The sequence below is a fragment of the Ailuropoda melanoleuca genome, chromosome 4 (genome assembly GCF_002007445.2).
Source record: "Ailuropoda melanoleuca isolate Jingjing chromosome 4, ASM200744v2, whole genome shotgun sequence".
Lineage (NCBI taxonomy): Eukaryota > Metazoa > Chordata > Mammalia > Carnivora > Ursidae > Ailuropoda > Ailuropoda melanoleuca.
Genome location: NC_048221.1, coordinates 124,267,039 through 124,284,584, shown reverse-complemented (window position 1 = coordinate 124,284,584; position 17,546 = coordinate 124,267,039). Strand labels below are relative to the sequence as shown.

Genomic DNA, 17,546 nt, shown 5'->3' with positions numbered 1-17,546 from the left:
TGATTTACAGTTCCCTAATGACTAATGATGTTGAGCATCCTCCTCAGATTTTCTTCTAAGAGTTTTATAGTTTTAATGTCAGGTCTTAGATCTGTTTCAAATTAATTTTCATATATGGTATAAGGTAGGGGTCCAACTTCATTCTTTTGCATGGAGATAACCAGTTGTTGTAGCACCATTTGTTGAAAAACCTATTCTTTCCTCACTGAAGCTATTGGAAGTTTAAGCAGAAAATGGTATAATCAGACACATATTTAAAGATCACTCTGGCTACTATGTAGAGAATGTTAGTTCCTGTATCTCTGAATGTTAGAATGCCAGCAAAAGTTACTGAGAATGAGCAGTCAGTGCCATCAACTAAGAGCAGAAACATGTGGTGTCAGAAAAGCCATGAGAATAAAATGTTTCAAGAAGAGAAGGTGGTCAATTTTATGGTATCCTGATGAATGATTAAAATATATAAAAAGGAACTAAATCCTGGGGCACCCAGGTAGCTCAGTCGTTAAGCGTCTGCCTTCGGCTCAGGTCATGATCCCAGCATTCTGGGATCGAGCCCCGCATTGGGCTCCCTGCTCAGTGGGAAGCCTGCTTCTCCCTCTCCCACTCCCCCTGCTTGTGTTCCCTCTCTCGCTGCCTCTCTCTCCATCAAAGAAATAAAATTTTAATTAAAAAAAAAAAGAGGAACTAAATCCTGGATTTAGCTATCAGAGGTTTTTGGAGACCTTTTGAAGAAGAGCAGTCTTGGTAGAATAGTAGTAGCAGTAGTCCTATTAGAATTGGTTGAGAAATGAATTTGGGAAGACAGAAATTAGAGATCTCTTTTAAAAAGTTTGCTGGGGAGATTTTTTTTGTAGACATAGACAAGCTGGTTTTAAAATTTATATGGAGGGGGCGCCTGGGTGGCACAGTGGTTAAGCGTCTGCCTTTGGCTCAGGGCGTGATCCCGGCGTTATGGGATCGAGCCCCACATCAGGCTCCTCTGCTATGAGCCTGCTTCTTCCTCTCCTACTCCCCCTGCTTGTGTTCCCTCTCTCGCTGGCTGTCTCTATCTCTGTCAAATAAATAAATAAAATCTTTAAAAAAAAAAAAAATAAAATAAAATAAAATTTATATGGAGGGTTGCCTGGGTGGCCCAGTCGCTTAGGCATCTGACTCAATCTCAGCTCAGGTCTTGATCTGAGGGTTGTGAGTTCAAGCCCCCCCATTGGGTCCCACATTGGGCTCCTCACTGGGCATGGATTCTAGTTAAAAAACAACAACAACTTATATGCAAAGTCTAGGTTAGCTAAAACAACTCTGACAAAAATAAGCGAGAGGAATGTATCTGGGTTTAAGACTTTATTTAGCTACAGTAATCAAGACAGTATGGTATGGGGGGAGGCATAGACACATAGGTCATTGGAACAGAAAGAAAAACTCAGACTGGGTCATGGTTGATTGATTTTTGTCAAAGGTACAAAAGCAATTCAACAAAGAAAGGCTATTTCCTCAACATTTTCAACAAATGGTGCTAGAGTAGTTGGACATCCATATGTAAAAATATGAACCTCTACTTAAAATTCACACCCTGTACAAAAATTAACTCAAAATGTACCATTATTTTTAAAATATTTTATTTATTTATTTGACAGAGAAAGCCCAAGCAGGGGGAGCAGCAAGCAGAGGAGAGGGAGAAGCAGGCTTCCCGCTGAGCAGGAAGCCTGATGTGGGGCTGGATTCCAGGACCTCGAGATAATGACCTGAGCCGAAGGCAGATGCTTAACTGGCTGAGCCACCCAAGCCACCCCTGTATCGTCAATTTAAATATAAAATGTAAAACCAAAAACTTTTAGAAGAAAACATAGAAAATCTTTGGGACCTAAGACTAGGTGAAGAGTTCTTAGCTCTAACGCTAAAATCATGATCCATAAAAGATTCTTAAAAAAATCATTAAATTGGGGGCGCCTGGGTGGCACAGCAGTTAAGTGTCTGCCTTCGGCTCAGGGCGTGATCCCGGCGTTCTGGGATCGAGCCCCACATCAGGCTCCTCTGCTATGAGCCTGCTTCTTCCTCTCCCACTCCCCCTGCTTGTGTTCCCTCTCTCGCTGGCTGTCTCTATCTCTGTCAAATAAATAAATAAAATCTTTAAAAAAAAATCATTAAATTGGATTTCAATATTTAAAACTTTCACTCTACAAAAGACCTTGTCAAGAGAATTAAAAACTAGGTACAGAACTCTCAACACGTAGCAGTGTTTAAAAAAAAAAAAAAAGACAACAAACAATCCAGTTAGAAAATGGACAGAAGACAAGAACAGCCATTTTACCAGAGAGGATATATGGATGGCAAATAATTACATGAAAAATGCTCACCATCATTAACCATAGAGAAATACAAATTTAAATGACGATGAGGTATCATTACATGCCTTATTTATTAGATTAAAATAAAAAATAGTGACAACACCAAATGCTGATGGATGCAAAGAAACCGGATCTGTTACATTGCTACTTGGAGTGTAAGTGGTACAGCCACTCTAGAAAAGTTTCGTAGTTTCTTATAAATGTAAACATATCATATGGCTCAGCAGTAACATTCCTGGGTATTCATCCCGAAGAAATGAAAACTTATGTACACACAGGAACTTGTACATAAGTATTCATAGCAACTTTATTTGTAATGGCCAAAAACTGGAAACAACCCAATGTCCTTCCATGGGTGAGTAGTTAAAAGTGGTATGTCCATACAATGGAATACTATTCAGCAATAAAATGGAACAGACTAGTATACGTGCAGCAACTTTGATGAATCTCAAGGAGATCATGGTGAAAAATGTGAAAACGATCATTTCAAAAGGTTGTATATAGCATGATTCCATTTATATAGCATTCTGGAAATGACAGAATCATAGATAGAGACAACAGTTCATTGGCCGGAGTGTAGGGACTAAAGGAGATGGAGGAGTGATGCAACATTTTTCTATCGTGTTTGTGGTGGTGATTACACAAATCTGTACATCTGAAAAAATTGTAGAGAACTACATACATGCGTGCATGTGCACCCACACACACATATGAGTGTATGTTTTTTAAAAAAGTGAACTTTAAGGTCTTTTGATCGTACCAATGTAAATTTCCTGGTTTTGCTTTTGTACTGTGGTGTAATATGTTACCATTGGAGGAGAGCTGGGTGAGGATACACAAGACTTCTTTGTACTATTTTTGTAACTTCCTGTGAGGCTATAATTATTTTAAACGTTAAAAAAGAAAGTTTGCTGGGGGAGGGGAACAGAAAATGTGATGTTAGTTGGAGGGATGTAGGGTTGAGAGTGTTTTTTTGTTTTAATTTTGCTTTTTTAGAAAGGGGGATACTAAAACATGTATGTATGCTGATGAGAATGATCCATAAAAGGAAGATATTGGTGATGCAAACAAGGGGGTAATTACAGGAGCAAAATACATATCTTCGATCTTTGTCATGAAGGAATTGAAAAATATTATTTGTGTATTTCCATCTTGTCACTTAAAAATGAGGTCATCTTTACAACATTTTGTAAATGATCCTATAGATAAATGTGGCTGTACTACGGTTTAATCCTTTAATGTTCTAAACATTCCACATGCTTTTGTGTTACGTTATGGAACTAGATGACTGAATAAAATGGAATTTCAAGAGTTTTTATCATACTTGCTGGTGTTCATTTTAAAATAATTTCCAAGAGTTTTACGTGTCATTTTTCTACGGTTTTCCCTTCAGGTTTTCATCCACTGTAGGTAGGTCATGAATTTCCTTTGACTAAAAATAGTTGCATATATGTGTATATATGTTCTTATGAATAAACCATAGTTATTTGCCATTTAAGAATTAAATGAGTGGTGGTACTGTTTTGCTTTGTAGCGTATAGTGGATTTAATGTTGATCTTACCAAACCATTCTACTGTTTTGCCCTTCCTTTATCTAGAATGTCGTAATATCAAAATGCTCAACACAAATTATTTTTGTTTATTTCAGGGATACGGCAGGCCAGGAACGATTTCACACCATCACAACCTCCTACTACAGAGGAGCAATGGGTATCATGCTAGTATACGACATCACCAATGGTAAAAGTTTTGAAAACATCAGCAAATGGCTTAGAAACATAGATGAGGTAAGACCTAGACATTGTGTAACTCTTTAATAAAGACACATTTTTGTGTTTACTTAAGAATAAACAATTCTAAATGATGTTTAGGATATAATGTACTATCATTATTATTGAGTTATTTCTACTTCTTAAAGGTTAATGTTATATTTTGCTTACCTTTCTCTTAAATTTTTGGGTAAGCCTATCTAGAGCCGCATCCAAGGGAATTACTAACTTATGCAAAAACTTTATACAGCCATCTTATAGCGTGGCCCCATATAGAATCTACCAGTGGTTTTATACACCTCTCTCTATCTAAATGAATTCTTTCTCCGCGAATTTTTGTTGAAATGATGAATTACTACATTTTTCAGTAGTAATTTAAAACTAACAGAAATGCCATATCACTTCTAGACATTTTGAAAGATAAAGTAGTAATGTGTTAAAAACCTAACCAAGAAAATAATGTCATTTCATTGCATGTGAAGATATCAATTTTTAAAAGGTAAAATATGTGTCAAAGCTGGTCCATTTCTGTTCTGCACTATAGGTAGCTTCTTGTTGAAATTATTTTTCATGTCTTATTGCAGCCTTTTGGGCCTTAAATTTCCTTAAGACTAACTCCTTAAAGCACTTTCAGCAAGAAGACCAAGTGTTAAGCCAGCATTAGATGCAAGATAATGATATCTCAGTGGTAGCAGTCCTGACAGCTCATTACTAACTTTTCCATCCCTGCAATAAATCTTCAAAGAGAAGCCTGTTAGTATTTAATAATGAGTTAACAATACAAAGATTTTTGAAACAAGAAAGGCTCCATTTTGAATTATTTTAACCTTTGTTTTATGATTCAGACAAGTAGCATGTGTAGTAGAAATAATTGGTAAAGAGACTGTGCATTGTTGTTTCAACAACAGCAGTTTTCCGTATTCGGTGACATGAACTGGGTGTCCTACAGTTCAGTCCTATTCTGATGCTAACTGCCCAGCCTTAGTGTCGGACTCCCCAAGTTTATGGACTGCCCTTCCTTCAGATGTTAAGTCCTGGGTCCCCTTGGCTACCCACAGTTCTGTCTGACTTGGCTACAAATTTGGGGGTTCCCCAGGACCCACTTTCGGGTTCAGTAATTGGCTAGGATGACTCCTAAAACTCAGGAAAGTGTTTTATTTACATTTATAATTTTATTATAAAGGAAACAGTGCAGGAATAGCTAAATGGAAGAGATGTACAGGCAAGGTATGGGGTTTGGGGAACACAGAGCTTCCGTGCTATCTCTGGACATGTCACCCTCTGGGCATTTTGATGTGTTCACCAACCTGGAAGAAGTCCCCTCACTTCATTGTTTCAGAGTATTGATTCAAGTTAAATCATGCCTCTGGTGATTAAACTTAATCTCTAGCCCCCTTCACCTCATGGGAGGTAGGGGAGTGGCTGCAAGTTCCAAGTCTTTTTTATTTTTATTTTTTATTTGAGAGGGGAAGAGAGAGAGAGCACGAGCAGGGAGCCTGATACGGGGCTTGATCCCAGGACCCGGAGATCATGACCTGAGCTAAAGGCAGACCCTTAATGGACTGAGCCACCCAAGTGACCCTTGAAAGTTCCAGTTCTTTATTAATCACGTGTTTGGTTCCTCTGGTGACCAGCTTCCATTGTGAAGGTCTGTTGGCCACCCACCCCTCTGCCCCAGTTCTTCATTAGCATAAACTTAGGTAGGCAGAAAAGGCCCTGTTAGGAACAACAAAAGACCCTCTGTCACTCAGGAAATTAGGAGTACTGTGCTAAGGGCACCAAGGCCAAATATGTCTTTAATTTGTATTACAGCCTTACACACTTTGTAGGCCGGATGGCTTCGGTTTCCCAACATGAGAATTAAGATACATAAAACTCAGTCATTAAAAAGAAAATCTGTTTTTCTGACATATAAGAGATTGGTGTTGCCTGATTTTCACTTTGTTGTAGAAATTAAAGCTTTAACTAAATGAAAAAAAGCTGAATTGATCCAGCAGCATTTAAAAAAGGATTATATATCATGATCAAGAGGAATTTACCTAGGAATGCAAGGGTGGTTCAGTATAAGAAATCAATCAGTGTAATACACCATCTTTTCGTGTTTTTTTTTTTTTTTAAGATTTTATTTATTTGAGAGAGAGGGAGAGAGAGAGAACGAGCAGTGGGGAGGGGGAGAGGGAGAAGCAGATTCCTTGATGAGTAGAAAGCCCGACCAGGGGCTCGATCCCAGGACCCTGAGATCACAACCGAAGCCAAGGCAGACACTTAACCCGGGTGCCTTGTGTAATGCACCATCTTGATAAAAGACAAAAGCCATATGATCATACCAATAGACACAGAAAAAATTTTTGACAAAATTCAACACCCTTTTGTGATAAAAACACTCAACAAACTAGAAATAGGAAATCCGTAGCCTAGTAAAGGACATCTGTGAAAATCCCACAGCTAACAGCATACCTGCCCCTACGATCAAGAAAATGAGAAGTGTGCCACTACTGTTCAGAATTGTAGTGGAGGTTCTAAGAGGGCAATTAGGCAAAGAAAAGGGGGAAACCCAGACTGGGAGGGAAAACTGTATTTGTAAATAATGAGATTTTATATGTAGAAAATCCTAAGGAGGGGTGCCTGGATGGCTCAGTTGGTTAAGCATGTGGCTACGGCTCAGGTCATGATCACGGGTCCTGGGCTCAAGCCCCACACTGGGCTTCCTGCTCCACAGGGAGCCTGCTTTCCCCTGCCCCCTCCACCTCTCTCCCTGCTTGTGTACCACCACCCCCAATAAATTTTTTTTTAAATGATTTTATTTATTTGATAGGGTGCCTGGGTGGCTCAATAGCTTAAGCATCTGCCTTTGGCTCAAGTCATGATCCCAGAGTCCTGGGATCAAGCCCCACATTGGGCTCCCTGCTTGGTGGGGAGTCTGCTTCTTCCTCTCACTGCCTGCTGCTCCCCCTGCTTGTGCTCTCTCTGTCAAATAAATAAACAAAATCTTTATTTTTTTTTAAGATTTTTATTTACAGAGAGAGCATAAGCAGGGGGAATGGCAGGCAGAGGGAGAGGGAGAAGCAGACTCCCCACTGAGCAAGGGGCCCGATGTGGAGCTCGATCCCAGGACCCTAGGATCATGACCTGAGCCAAAGGCAGATGCTTAACCATCTGAGCCACCCAGGCACCCTGTCAAATAAATAAAAATCTTTAAAAAAGAAAGAAAGAAAATCCTAAGAAACATACACCAAAAAATAAAACTGTTAGAACTGATGAACAAGTTCAGTAAGCTTGGAGGACACAAGATCAGTATACAAAAATCAGTTGTATTTCTATACACTAGCAGTGAATAATCCAAAAATGAAATTAAGAATATAATTCCAGGGGCGCCTGGGTGGCACAGCGGTTAAGCGTCTGCCTTCGGCTCAGGGCATGATCCTGGCGTTATGGGATCGAGCCCCACACCAGGCTCCTCTGCTATGAGCCTGCTCTTCCTCTCCCACTCCCCCTGCTTGTGTTCCCTCTCTGCTGGCTGTCTCTATCTCTGTCAAATAAATAAATAAAAATCTTAAAAAAAAAAAAAAAGAATACAATTCCATTTACAGTAGCATCAAAAAGAAGAAAAATGAGTTATGAAAATCTTAACCAAAGACGTACAAAACTTACATATTGATAGCCATAAAATGTTGGAAAGAAATAAAGATCCATGTAATTGGAAAGACACCCCATGTTTATGAATTGGAAGATTTCATATTGTTAAGATGGCAGCACTAGCCCAAGTGATCTTCAGATTCAGTGTAATCCTATCAAAATCCCAGCTGCTGTCTTGGGGGTGGGGCTGGCAGAAATTGACAAGCTGATCTTAAAATTCATATGGAGGTTCAGGCACAGGACCAGAATAGCCAAACAGGCTTTTTTATGAGGAATGACATTGAGGCTGAGATCTGAAGAAATGAGTTAAAGTTACCCAGAAGAGGATAGGGCTAGTGGAAAGAAAGTGATTGATTCAAATTTAAGACAAATCAAATCTCAAATTACTTTTGTTATTTAGCAGACTTAGCTACCTTGGCTCTGGAGACATTCAGGGAAAGGAGTGTTGGGCCAAAGATAGATGATTTGCAAATACTTTCCTTACTCCAAGGGTTGGTTGTCTTTTCACTCTGATAGGGACCTTTGACACATAAAAGTTTTTAATTTTGATGAAGTGTAATTTGCCTATTTTTTCTTTTGTTTCCTGTACTTTTGGTGTCATATCCAAGACACCATTGCCAAATCCAATGTCATAAAATTTTTCTCCTGTATTTTCTTTCTAAGTTTTACAATTTTAGGTCTTAACCTTTAGGCCTTTGATCCACTTTGAGTTTATTTTTGTATATGGTAAGTTAAGGGTCCAGCTTCATTCTTTCACATATTGATACCTGCTATGCCCAGCACCATTTTTTTTAATTTGGTTTTCTTAATTTTCTTTTTTTTTTTTTAAGATTTTATTTTATTTATTTGACAGAGAGACAGCCAGCCAGAGAGAGAGGGAACACAAGCAGGGGGAGTGGGAGAGGAAGAAGCAGGCTCCTAGTGGAGGAGCCTGATGTGGGGCTCGATCCCAGAGCCCCAGGATCACGCCCTGAGCTGAAGACAGATGCTTAATGACTGCACTACCCAGGTGCCCCCCAGCACCATTTTTTGAAAAGACTGTTCTTTCCCCCATAGAATGGGCTTGGCACTCTGTTGAGAGTCATTTGATCATGCATGCAAGGGATTATTTCTTGGCTCTGTATCCTGTTTATTCATGTATATATCTTTATGCCAGTAGCACACTATTTTGATTATTGTAGGTTTGTAGTGAGTTTTGAAATCAGGAAGTAAGTATGAATCTTCCAACTTTGTACTTCTTTTTCAAGATTATTTTGGCTGTTCAGGGTCCCTCAAGATTACATACGAATTTTAGGGGTAGATTTTTCTATTTGTGCAAATGGTGTTGTTAGGATTTCAGTGGAGCAAATATTTGTTTTTAAGTGGTTTTTCTGCATGGGATCTTCTTGTACCCTACCAGTGTAGCTTTTTGAGATATTAAGAGCTCTGTAGAATTTTTAAGTAAGGCTTCTGCAGGGCAGTACTCATTATCTAAAATCATGATCCAACTTGCATTATGTTATACATAAGAGATTTCAGTTTCAGGTCTTTTGCCTGTATCTTCAGTTTTGGTGAGAATATATCTGGAAACTAGACAGCCTCCAGTTGGGGTAAAATAGTATTTGACAGCGGTATGTTTTAGGAATTCTTTTTCTTCCTCTAAGTAATTTATGATTTTGTGTAGGCTTTTAGCATGGGGTGATTTCAGGGTGCTTGCTTTAAAACTTCAGTTATAAAAATGACAATGAAAATTAAGAAAAATAAAGTCATTTTTAGAGAATATTAAGCTGTAAGTCATGGTAGTGTGTACATTAAATCTTCATTCCATTGTAGCATGCCAATGAAGATGTGGAAAGAATGTTACTAGGAAACAAATGTGATATGGATGATAAAAGAGTTGTACCTAAAGGAAAAGGAGAACAGGTAAAAAGCTCTGAATGAAATTAATATGCTGCTCTTTGTGAAGTTGGTATTGCATTTGCTTGTTGGTAATGATAGTGGAGTGTGCTGAGCTATTCACATTGTTTTATAAATGCTGTGGGGAAACGTGGTTTATCATTTGAGTGAATTTTTTCAGTGCATATCTAATAGGTATGGGAGAATCAAACCTTCGGCAGTAGTATTTTTAGCTGTATTTAAACTACAAAGAGGGAAAAATAGAAATTAGTGATCCTCAGTTTTTTAACTTAAGACTTTAAGTAAGTACCTCACTTAGAGTATTTGAAGTAAACTCCTGAAGTGAGGAGAGGATTCTTTTATTATTTTTCTTTCTTTATTTATTTTTGAAAGAACTTGATCATTTGAATCGTGACCCGTTGAAATACTTTGCTTTATATAACCTAGTAGGGACTGCTGCCTTTAGAATAATACTATTTCCTCCAGAATGCTGAAGTCAACAGTTGGGACCCTGTGCTTGAATTTTATGATGACATTTTGCTTCTATTTTAGATTGCAAGGGAGCATGGTATTAGATTTTTTGAGACTAGTGCAAAAGCAAATATAAACATCGAAAAGGCTTTCCTCACATTAGCTGAAGATATCCTTCGAAAGGTAAGATCCTATTTTTTACTTCCCAAGGTGCCCAGTGTCACAGTTCTTTGAAGTCCTGGATTAACATACAGAAAATTAGGTTTGCGTTGTATTGTTCCTAAGTGTTTCCCTGTCACCAGTATCTAGCCATCTAAAGTGAAGTAGGAACTGGGGGAAGCGGTGAGCCATTAGAAATCTGTAGCTTCTGGTCAGCGGTGACACTGTTCTGAGCTCCCACACTCTCAGGTCCCCAGTTTCATGCTCCTTCTTTCAGCTTTTTGTCTGGTCTGCTGTCTTGTGGCTCTTCTGTTTACTTTTGGACTCACTTCTCTTACACATTCTTTGCATTTCCATAGATAATTTCTTAAAATTTAAGATAATAGTTACTGCTACAGAATCGCTTTCTTCTCTCTATATAGTCACTTCTCAGATGTGCCAGTAAAGAGCATGTATATATTATATTGTGAATAAATACAATAAATCCATCCCTGTATTTCATTTAGCCAGTCATTTCAATCTGTGATATTTTACAAATCGCTGAAATATGATCCCAGGGAATTCATTTCACTTCAGGGTTAGTTTTCTGGGTTTAATTTGTGAATCCCCATACTTACCAATATGAGAAACTTGTAGCAAAATTGGGAATATGACTAGATATAATATGCAGATGTGGTTATGAATCCTGAGTTGTCTGTTCAATCTCTGGTACATTTAAATGCATATAAAAACAGAAAACATCTGACACAACTCCTAAAGGAGAAGCAGGCACTGTATAGGAGAAAATTTAATTGCTTCTGGTAACCATTCTATTTTTATAATTGAAATAACAGTATTTTTTCAAAAACCAATCCCCAAATTAAAAAATACATATATCTATAAAACAAGCTGTAATAGAGATGGTATCTCAAATGTAAATCTAGTGAAATTTCAGAGAAATCAAACAACTTAATTTTTTATAGTGAAATGTAGTTATCCATTAACTATAATTGTGTGTTCAAACCAGAAAAAAAGTCATCAGTTACATTGCTATTCACAGTGACTATAAAATAAAACTTGTGCCCTTCCATATCTGCCAGCATCCTGGTATCAATAATACATTGAGTAATAAGAAGCAAGTTAGGATAGAATACGTGTAGTACGATCTTATTTTTAAAAATTCTGTATGATACCAAACACACATGCATATGCATGTGCACACACGTTTGGTTATGTTTAGCAAATAAAGATCTGGAAGGATTTATACCAAACTCTTAAAATAGTGAGTATTCCAAGTGGGTTATGGTTGTAAGGGAGGGAGACATAGAACAGAAATTACTCAGTGACTCTTAGGTTTATATAGTTTTGTTTAGAAAATTTAACGTATCTTTTTAAAGTTATAAAAACAACTTAAAATTTTTAAAATATCCTTTCACAGTATGTAAAGGTAAAACCCCTTGGAATTCCTTGAAGAATTTTTATATTTTTATATACATTTTTATATTTGAAAGTATTCCTATGAGAAATAAAAATAGAAGAGTAGAAAAGTAAAGTACTAGATGGACAAGGAAAATTGTTCATATTATTAATTAAATGAAGGGAATAACAGGAATAGAAAAATGCTCTTTTAGGGGTGCCTGGGTGGCGCAGTCGTTAAGCGTCTGCCTTCGGCTCAGGGCGTGATCCCGGCGTTCTGGGATCGAGCCCTGAGCCCCGCGTCAGGCTCCTCTGCTGAGAGCCTGCTTCTTCCTCTCCCACTCCCCCTGCTTGTGTTCCCTCTCTCCTTGGCTGTCTCTCTGTCAATTAAATAAATAAAAATCTTAAAAAAAAAAAAAAAGAAAGAAAGAAAGAAAGAAAGTAAAATGCTCTTTTAATTGTGGAGTTCTTTGTATCTCAGAGTTGGGTAGGTCACAGTGAAAAATTATTCCAGAATTGACCATAACACTTGTTGAAATACTCTTGTCTCTTGTGTTCTTTCTCTGTCTGGATTTTTTGGTTTTCTCCATTGTTTTTGATTTTTTTTTTGTTCATACTGTATCCCTTGATTTTCTCACTAATCTTGGCATTAAAACATACATATATATGCTTATATGGTCTTATAATCTGTGTCCCAGTGTGATATGAATGTATACACCGATAAAGATCTTCCCCATGTAGGTACGCCCCAATGTGAGGTCCCATTTTTTTCTCATACACACACATATGCTTCTTGATGTGGTAAAGTTAGGAGTCAAAACATCAAATATAAACTTGCTTTACATGGGAGTGTGAGAAATACAGGAGTGGTTCCTGACTAGCAGCTTTCTGTGCCGTGATTTCTCTCCTGAGTTTGTAAAAGAAAAATTAACTTTAGAATGAAAGCAATTTAAAACATTTTTAACTTAATTATTTGAATAGGTAATTCATTCTCATGGTGCAAACATTTAAAATAGAGTGAGTGCAGATGCAGAGAAGTTTCCCACCACATTCCCCCAACTCCTTATTCCCCCCGACAGGTAACCAGTGTAATTAACCTCTTAATTATTAATATATGAGTAAATATGAATATATATTTTTTTATGTATAATTCTTTATATATACCTTTTTTTAAACAGGTAAGGCAACCTACTGTACTCTGTTTGGCACTTAAAATAAGTAAAATAATTCTACTTTTTAAATAAATGGTACTACTTTGAGTGAATATGTCATACAGGTTTTCTCAATGAGGGACATGCAGGTGATTCTCAGCCTTATGATCTCATAAATTGTATTGCAGTGAATAATCTTATATTTAACTCATTTTGCAAGCATATGATTATGTGCAAGTATATGAAGGACAGATGCCTGGAAGTGGCCAAAGAGCACATAGGTACATTTTTATAATTCTGTTACATGTTGCCTCGTGCTGGCATGAGGTTGTACCCATTTACACTCCCACTGACAGTGGATGAGAATGTCTGTTTCTTCACACTCTGGCCACATAATGGATTATAAGACTTTAAGATCTTTCCCAACCTGACAGGTTAAAAAAAAAAAAAGATTTAATCTGCAGTGCTCTTATGAGTTTGGTGAGCATTTTTAAAGACAGTTTTAAGACTCGCTTTTTTATTTCCTTTTCTGTAAACTTGTTTTATTCCTTTGCTCACTTTTTCAGTTAATACTTTTGGCTTTAACAGAGTTAAAATGACTCTTCTGTCATTTTTCTCAAGATCTGCAATAGGAATAAAGTTGGTTGTTCAGGAAAACTCACAAAGATTTTTTTAAAGCAAAACTTTATCTTTAACATACAATGAGGAGAAGAATCCCCTAAGGCAGTGAGAGTAGGTAGGTGAGCTCAAAGTGCAAGTCAGAATTTCACCTCCATATGAGTTAAGTAGGGCTTCTCTTGGGCTACATGACTTTTTAAAATATTTTAAGTTTTCCCCCCTGGGTTACCTTAACTTTATCTTGTTTCCATGAGAGAATACATTCCCAGTTACATCCTGGCTTTTAAAATTTCATTCATGATGACCTACTGTTAATAAAACAGCCTGGATAAATTTCACAGACTGATACTGAATAAAGGGAATCATACATAAAAGAATACATAAAACATGGTTCCACGTATTTGAAGGTCAAGAACGGAAAAAAAAAAACCTCTGGTGACAGAAATGAGAGTACCGACTGATTACCTTTAGGAGGGTAGTACTGGCTGGAAAGGGACACAGGGGAGCCTTCAGGGGGTATTCTGTTCTGTGTTTTGATCTGATAGCTTCACTTTATATACTAAAAATCCATCAAGCACAATTAAGATTTTTATACTTTACTATATGTGTGCGGTTTCTTAAAAAAAAAAAAAAGTCCTTTCATACATACCATATAGGCTATCCATTGAAAATAGTATATTCTTTTGATTTTAAAAGTAATATTTAGATTATTGGGGAGATAAAGGATTATTCATAGAAGGAAATAAAATCATTCATAAACCCACCACGTAAGGTTTTTCTCTTTTAACATTTGGTATCTCTCCTTTTGATTTTTTTTCTGTGTCCATTTTTAACGTAAATTATACAACTTTGCATTCTGCCCTGCCCTTTCTCTTCCACTTAGTGTTAGCATATCATTGTTGAGCTTGCCTTTTTAAAGCTGTGGTGTAGAGCGTTACAAACTTCCGTCTCAAAAGGCAAGTGACTAGACAGAAAGGGCTGTTTTACTTCTCTGAGGTTAGACTTGACGCAACATTGGTTTTATACAGATGCTTGATAATGCTTTTTAAGTACTAGATACTCGGGTCAGGGCTAAGAGATAGCAAACCTCTGTGGAAACGAGAGTAGAAAAGATATTGGAAGCTTTATTAAAGGGATGCCTCGAGGCGTCTAGACATTTCACAGCTTGGAGTAAGCAGGCAAAATGTAGATCAAAAACAAAGCTGCCAGGTTTTTGCATGGGAGAGGGGACCTGTCTCGTGTGACTGGAGTTATATTTTGTTACCTTTATGAGAATATTTCTGTTGAATCTTGATTTCTCCATAACAATGTTTTTCATGGGTTACTTTCCTTGTGTGTTTGTTCCAGACCCCTGTAAAAGAGCCCAACAGTGAAAATGTAGATATCAGCAGTGGAGGCGGCGTGACAGGCTGGAAGAGCAAATGTTGCTGAGCGTTCTCCTGTTCCGTCAGTTGCCATCCACCACCCTGTTTTCTCCTCTTGCTGCAAAATAAACCACTCTGTCCATTTTTAACTCTAAACAGATATTTTTCTTCCTCATCTTAACTATCCAATCCACCTGTTTTATTTGTCTTTCATCCGTGACTGCTTGCTGACTTTATAATTTTATTCAAACAAGAAAATGTATAGAAAAATCATGTCTGTGACTTCATTTTTAAATGTACTTGCTCAGCTCACTACTGCATTTCAGTTGTATTATAGTCCAGTTCTTCTTATCAACATTAAAACCTATAGCAATCATTTCAACTCTATTCTGCAAATTGTATAAGAATAAAAGTTAGAATTAACAATTTTATTTTGTACAACAGTGGAATTTTCTGTCATGGATAATGTGCTTGAGTCCCTATAATCTATAGACATGTGATAGCAAAAGAAACAAAAGCCAGGAAAACACTCATTTTCGCCTTGAATATGTAAATGGGATTAATTTTGTCCTGTGCCTTATGTGGAAAGGAACTTCTTTGGTTTTTCCTTTTGTTTGTTAGTTTGTTTTGGTGGAAGCATGTGCAGGAGACATACATATCATCCAAACATAAACCATTAAAATGTTTGTGGTTTGCTTGGCTGTAATTTTCAAAGTAGTTAATTGAGGACAAAGGGTAATGCAGAAATGATAGCTTTGGTTTGCTGAGTCTTATTTTAAGTGGCCTTGATATTTAAAACTATCCCTGCCACCAGTTCTTCTCTTTGGCCACTTTTTCCTTGTGTCTGTCTTCCTGCATGCTGCTTTATTTGCTTCTCCCTCCCCCACCACCAATGGTATGAGTTATTTAAAAATGAAAGGGGCAAACTAGTAGGTTTTTCAAGTTTAACATAAAGGACTGATTTAACTTGCTAAGTAAACTGAAAGATAAATTCTAACTGCCTACTACTATTAAATGTCTTCCCCTCATTTTCTCTCTCTCCCCGAAAACTTCTGCCCCAGATTCCTCCATTCGCTCTTTTACTTCATGCTCCTCTTCTCCTTCCCTCCCTGTTCCCTTTCTATCCACTGAGTTTATGAAATGGAAGAGTTAATTGCATGCACTAGTGTTTGGAGGGTGTTGTGGTTTGTCTTTCTAATTAGGTGTATAGCCTATTCACTTTCCTAGAATAAATCTCGTAACCGAAATTTGAGTAGTCTCCATTCTGGCAACTCCTCTAGCAGTTTGGTAGCCCAGTAAAGGTTTGGTTGTTTCTATTTTTGTTTTTGTTTTAAATGGTGGGAAGGAGGAGTGAAATTTATTAACATGTTTGCCAAATATACTGAGATTTGGCCTTTGAAGAACACTTTTTCAGTGTTAAGTTGTCTTTACCTTAAGATTAGAAATACTTAGAATATTATTAATTTTAAGTCCCGTCTTTACATCCCTTTGGAAAATATGTATTACCATGGATTTGGGAAAAGGACAACAAAAGGCTTTTCATGTACAGATAAGATCTCCAGCTATCTCTAACCCTGTCCTTTTTTCACTTCATTTTTCTAGTTTTGCTTCATTGCTTATCATCAGGATAGGGTAAGTTAAGTTTGCTACGCTGCTAGCATCCTAAGATGATACCTTTGTTGAAATAATTGTGAATAGCATGATTCATTTCTAGCAGAGGCTGAGTTTAGGACAGCAGCTTCCATTGAAAAGTCTCTCTGTGTCGTGGATAGCATTTTAATGCCCTCTTGGCTCACGTCAACAGCATTGGGACGTATCTGCTGTAAACATCCATGAATTTTTCAGATAGTGTCCTAAAAACAATTTTATATGCCTCACTGGTTGTTCTTAGGTTTTTCCTTTACTTGACTTTATCATTGTTTACTAGTAAAAGCAGCATTGCCAAATAATCCCTAATTTTCCACTAAAAATAATAATGAAATGATGTTAAGCTTCTCGAAAAGTTATAGGTTAAACCTACTATTGTTAGATTAATTTTAATGTATGTGTTGCTTTCCTTCATCTGGAATGTGGCAGTAGCTTTTTTTATTTTTAACCCTCTTTAATCCTTATTCAATTCAGTGACTTAAGGTTTGAGAGCTAAACACTGGGATTTTTGGGTAAAAGACTGACAGTTTTGTTTGCATAATTATAATCGGCATTGTACATAGAAAGGATATGGCTACCTTTTGTTAAATCTGCACTTTCTAAATATCAAAAAAAGGGAAATGGAGTATAAATCAATTTTTGTATAACCTGTTTGAAACATGAGTTTTATTTGCTTAATATTAGGGCTTTGCCCCTTTTTCTGTAAGTCTCTTGGGATCCTGTGTAGAAGCTGTTCTCATTAAACACCCAACAGTTAAGTCCATTCTCTGGTACTAGCTACAAATTCGGTTTCATATTCTACTTAACAATTTAAATAAACTGAAATATTTCTAGATGGTCTACTTCTGTTCATATAAAAACAAAACTTGATTTCCAACTGTGTGGCTTGGTTTTCATTTATTTATGGAGTTGAAGATGGAGGATTACTTCGGAAGACGATGCAAAATAGTAAACTGAGTATTAGAGGAAATAGAAGGGAAATAACTTTCTCAGCCTAGGGAAAACAGTAATTTCAAGAACTATCTTTGGTAAGAAACTACTGTAAAAAATGGAAATGTAAGCAGATTCATCCCGGTGTCAAAAGAGACACCACAGTCAGTCACTTCCCAGCCAACAACA

General features: G+C 37.1%; 1 protein-coding gene across 1 annotated transcript in view; it reads left to right on the top strand.

The window, feature by feature from the left end:
• RAB10 (RAB10, member RAS oncogene family) overlaps window positions 1-17,304 on the top strand; it is a 79,901-nt gene extending 62,597 nt beyond the window's left edge. The window contains exons 3-6 of the mRNA XM_002913788.4: window positions 3,991-4,129; window positions 9,560-9,649; window positions 10,175-10,276; window positions 14,764-17,304. Of these exons, the coding sequence (XP_002913834.1) occupies window positions 3,991-4,129; window positions 9,560-9,649; window positions 10,175-10,276; window positions 14,764-14,847 (415 nt within the window). The 3' untranslated portion in view covers window positions 14,848-17,304. The remainder of the gene's footprint in view (window positions 1-3,990; window positions 4,130-9,559; window positions 9,650-10,174; window positions 10,277-14,763) is intronic.
• Window positions 17,305-17,546: the final 242 nt, after the last annotated feature.